The sequence below is a fragment of the Carya illinoinensis genome, chromosome 14, assembly GCF_018687715.1.
Source record: "Carya illinoinensis cultivar Pawnee chromosome 14, C.illinoinensisPawnee_v1, whole genome shotgun sequence".
NCBI classification, from domain to species: domain Eukaryota; kingdom Viridiplantae; phylum Streptophyta; class Magnoliopsida; order Fagales; family Juglandaceae; genus Carya; species Carya illinoinensis.
This window is the reverse complement of record NC_056765.1, coordinates 27,639,426-27,644,710: the sequence shown is the minus strand read 5'-3', so window position 1 is coordinate 27,644,710 and position 5,285 is coordinate 27,639,426. Positions and strand designations below refer to the sequence as shown.

Sequence of the window (5,285 nt, the reverse complement as noted above, 5' to 3'; positions counted from 1 at the left end):
CTAAGTTGATCTCAGTACACTCTAACAACCAAATGAACCTTTCTCTTCCATTTCTGAACTAAGTTGATCTCAGTGCACTCTAACAACCAAATGAACCTTTCTCTTCCATTTCTTTTCCTTTCGCACAACCTAGACATCTCTCAAAGAAAAGCACAAAGCATTAAAAACTTAGGATCACTACAACAAAAATAGGTTTTAGCGACAGATGAAACTGTCACAAGAAATGGAAAAAACGTCACGAAATATATTTGGTGACGGTTTCTGACCGTCACCACCACTGTCACGTAATGTGCGTCACGGATTACATTTGGTGACAGTTTACTGTACAAGCGTCACAAAAAATATTTTTGGTGACAGTTGGAAGTCTTCCGTTTGATGTCACGTTCGAACGTGGGATTTTTTGTGACAGTTGAAATCTGTCACAAAATGTAACGTTCGAACGTCCAACAGAACGTTCGAACGTTAACCCGACTGATTGACATTCAAATGAGAAAATTTGACGTTCGTTGGTTATAGTTCGAACGTATCATATTTACGTTGGAACGTCAAACAAAACGTTCGAACGTAAATCATTTAAACATTCGAACGTTGTATTCGTTTTGAAGGTGAACATGTTCGAACGTTGGGTCGTACATTCGAACGTTATTTCGTAATTTTGTGTAATTACATTCGAACGTTAGTTCTAATGTAAACCAACATTCGAACGTTTGTTATATACATTCGAACGTATAGATCAAAAATACTATTTTCATAAAATTAAAAAATATACAAATTGTATCATCATATTATACCATCAAATTAGCAACTAACAATGTGTTATATAGTTGCAAAATTAGATATTAAAAGTTCTATACAATGAGAAAACTGAATTGATTTCATTTCTTCTTCTTTCCTCGCCCACCACGATTCTACTACAGTGACATAACATGCCCTATCTGGACTCTCATCTCCCTCTACACTTGTTCTTAAACTTCACTGCACATTCTTTCCTCCTGGTCTCTATGTTGCTCCTGCAAACGCATTTCTAAATCAGACTGTTCCAAGAGAGACTCCAACTCTTATTGTCTTGATCTCATATACTCATTTGATAAAAAAAAATGTTGCAAAATAAGTAACATTTTAAAAGAAATACAAATAAAAATTAAATTAATGACATGTTGCATAATTTAATAAATTATTCCCAACATATTCAATAAAAGTTCACAAATTTTTTCAAAATGATATCATATATTTCCACAATATATAAACATATTCACAACTAAATTTACAATATTTTACATATTCCCAACAATTTTAATAGATACTGTAATATACAAATTCACAATATATAAACATATTCCCTATAGAATAAACTAATTCATAAATCACATATACATATGCACAATAATAACTAATTCACAAATACCAAAACATAGTCATAAAAAAATAACCATAACATATGCTTCAAATTCCCATACACAATTGTAAAACATATTCATTTTAATCTATAAATATACACAAATATTTATATTTTCATTTTAAGAATAAGCATACACACAACACAAATTTTCATTTTAATTCATCATATTACATAATCCATATCACAAAGATTTTCTTCTAATTCATTAACATAAACAATTCAATTCCTTCTAATTCATCAACAATATTCAATTCAATATATACTTAGGAGTCTTCTCTGAGCTTTCTCTGGAGAGAAAGGTTGGGTGAAGGGATAGTCTCAGCTGCTCTTAGAGTGGGGGAGGAGGAGTCTACTTTCAGGCAGAGATGGATGATCTAGAGGATAGGTGGGATAAACTGCAACTTACGGAGGAGGAGAATGCTGTGATTGATCTTAATGCAGTACACTTGGGGAGAGTGAAGGCAGAGGGAGATAAGAGTCTTGTAGGAAAGCTGATCTCAGATCGTAAAGTTAATAAGGAAGTGATTAGATCTACGATGAATAAGGTTTGGAGATTGGCAGGTTCGTTCACTTTTCATGATATTCTTCCAAATCTGTTTGTAGTAACTTTTGACAATCAGAAGGATCGACAGCGTGTTCTGGACGGAAAACCTTGGTTGTTTGACAATCAACTACTATTACTGAAACCATTTGATGGTTTTACCCCTCCGCAGCAGATGAATTTTGACTACGAAGCCTTTTGGGTGCATCTGAGTAATTTACCTTTGGCCTGTATGAATTTAGAAGTTGGAACTCAGATTGGAAAAACTATTGGAAATGTAAAAGAAGTAGATGTACGTGAAGATGGGATAGGATGGGGAAGGTATTTGAGAGTGAAGATTGAATTAGACCTGAGGAAATCAATAGCTCGGGGTAGAACTGCGAATGTGCTAGGATCCAGAATTTGGGTGCCTTTGAGCTATGAAAAACTTCCTAAAATTTGTTTTAAATGCGGAAGATTAGTGCATGGAGCAGAAGGATGTGCAGGATTGGAAGGGAGGGGTGGTGGATCTCAATATGGTACTTGGCTTCGAACTTACCACACGGATAGAGGGAATACTACAGAAAATAATAGAAATAAGTCCAAAGAAAAAAATGCTGAGGAAGTAAGAGAGTTCAATTGTGGTAGTATGGGTGAGGGTGGGATGCCAAATGCAGGTTTTTCTACCACACCAGTTGATGAGGATTTTGAGGATGAGATGGTGGATGTTTTAAAAAGAAGTAAGGGGCCGGATGTAGTAAAGAAGGAAGGGGCGGATAAGGTGTTTGTAGAAAAAACTGAGAGAAGAGAGAAAATTGGAAATGCAAGTAGGGATGGGATGGATGATGCTCGACTTATGGCAACTCCTGATGAGGGTCTCTTGTATGCTGAACTTGAGCCTAATTCTCAGTTGCTTCTTCAGAATGATAAAGGAATGAGTGAAGGGAAGGGGGTGTTAGAAAAGGGGAGGTGGAAGAGAAGGGCACGTATTGTAGGAAAAAGTAATGGAAAGGAGGCCTCAGTTGGGGGCAAACGTAGTCTGAGAGGTGATTTTTCTGACGACAGCAGTGAGGGCATCTCAAAAAAGAGTAGAAGGGCTGCTAATGTAGGGGATGAACGTGTGGATTTGGGATTGGCGGAGGCTGCTGGCCAGCCCCGCCAACCATTATGAAAATACTAAGTTGGAACTGCCGAGGGCTTGGGAATCCTCGGACAGTTCAAAATCTTCACCTATTGGTGAATGAAAATAAACCCAAAATGGTCTTTCTAATGGAGACTAAGTTAGGAGCAAGCAGGTTTGAAGGTATAAAGAAGAGGTTGTGTATGGAGGGGTGTTTTGTGGTAGAGGCTTTGGGTAGAAAAGGGGGATTGGTTTTGATGTGGAACCAAGAGGTAGAAGTGGAGATTCTTAATTTCTCCCTCTACCATATTAATGCTATAGTTAAAAGTGAGGAAAAGAATCTATCATGGATTTTTACTGGTTTCTATGGGCATCCTGAAGCAAGTAAGAGAAGAGGATCGTGGAAGCTTTTGTCATTACTAAAGCCTTCACCAGAGCAACCTTGGTGCATCATTGGAGATTTCAATGAAGTTGTTTGTCAAGCTGAGAAGGTGGGAGGGAAACCTAGACCAGAAGCCCAAATGGAAGATTTCAGAAAAGTTTTGGAAGAAAATAGTATTTTTGATTTGGGGTGGAAAGGCAGTATGTATACTTGGAGTAATAAACATGGTGATAATACTTTTACAAAAGAAAGGCTGGACAGAGCAGTTGCAAACCCTCAGTGGTCTGAATCTTTCAGATTTAGAGAAGTTGAGGTTTTACCAGTAGCACAATCTGACCATAAAGCCCTCCTGCTTAATATGAGGCATGAATTGACAGTGCAAAGGATGAGAAGGAGAGTTTTCAGATTTGAAGCAAAGTGGATTCGAGATGAAGAAGGAGAGCTTGTGGTAGATGGAGCATGGAAGAGATGGGTAGTAGGTGATAGCTTCTTAAAAAAAGTACAAGGAAAGCTGTTGAGCTGTCAAGGGGACCTGATTCGATGGAGTTCAAGAAGAGATAAGGACTTTGGGGCTGCTATGAAACAGAAAACTGAAAGGTTAAAGATTGAGCTAGAAAATGAAGGCTCTCATAATATTGAGTTGATCAAGCAGCTACAAGGAGAAATGGGGCTCCTGTTAGAGCAAGAAGACTTAAAATGGAGACAACGGGCAAAGAGAAATTGGTACCAGCTAGGTGACAAGAATACAAAATTCTTTCATTCCTGTGCTAGCCAGAGAAGAAAAAAAAAAAGATTAAGGAAGTATTGAACTCCCAGGGAAGCAGGGTGACTAAAAAAGAAGAGATAGAAGAGGTTTTTTATGAGTATTTTAATGGTCTTTTCTGCTCAACACAACCTTCAAGGGCAGCCATAGAAGCCTGTATCAGTGAGGTGGAACCTAGGGTGTCCAGCGAGATGAATGCAGATCTTCAAAGAGAGTTCACAAGAAGGGAGGTGGAGGAAGCTTTGAAACAGATGGGCCCATTGAAGTCTCCAGGTCCGGATGGTTATGGAGCTTGTTTCTATCAAGCTTACTGGAGCATTGTGGGGGAGGAGGTAAGTAAGGCTGTCTTAAGCTTTCTTAATGGGGAGGGCATTTTAGAAAAGGGTTTAAACTGTACTCATGTAGCTTTGATTCCTAAAATAAAAAATCCTCTAGCTGCTAGTGAGTTTAGACCTATTAGTCTTTGTAACGTGCTTTATAAACTTGTTTCAAAGATTCTTGCAAACAGGCTGAAGAAAGTGCTCCCTGCTATTATCTCTAGCAATCAAAGTGCATTTATCCCGGGAAGACTCATAACTGATAATGTTATGATTGCCTATGAAACCTTGCACACAATGAAGACAAGACAAAGAAGTAAGGTGGGTAGTATGGCTCTTAAACTTGATATGTCAAAGGCATATGACAGGGTAGAGTGATCCTATTTGGAGGCTGTGATGAGAAGGATGGGGTTTGGTGAGAAGTGGATCTCTTTGATCATGAGATGCGTGACAACAGTTTCTTACTCAATACTTGTTAATGGGGAACCTGGAAAGATTATTAAACCTACTAGAGGAATTAGGCAAGGGGATCCCATCTCCCCTTACCTCTTTATTATCTGTGCAGAAGGTCTTAGTGCCTTGATAAACTCAGCTGAATCAAAAGGGGATATAAGGGGGGTGGCTATAGTTAGAGGAGGAATAAGGATAAACCACTTACTCTTTGCGGATGATTGTGTGATTTTTGGAAGGGCAAAGATTACCGAATGGCTGAAGATTCAGGGTTTGTTGACAGTATATGAAGAGGCCTCGGGTCAATGCCTAAATCTGCAGAAGACCACTATTT

At 38.3% G+C, this 5,285-nt stretch overlaps 1 protein-coding gene across 1 annotated transcript; it reads left to right on the top strand.

Moving 5' to 3' along the window:
* Positions 1 to 1,764: 1,764 nt before the first annotated feature.
* Positions 1,765 to 3,090, top strand: LOC122293761. Its single transcript, XM_043102244.1, has one exon. It carries the CDS (start codon positions 1,765 to 1,767, stop codon positions 3,088 to 3,090), a length of 1,326 nt encoding a protein of 441 aa, XP_042958178.1.
* The last annotated feature ends 2,195 nt before the right edge of the window (positions 3,091 to 5,285 follow it).

Coding starts and splice junctions, on each gene's coding strand:
- LOC122293761 (XM_043102244.1), top strand. CDS start 1,765: ATGGATGATCTAGAGGATAGGTGGGATAAACTGCAACTTACGGAGGAG.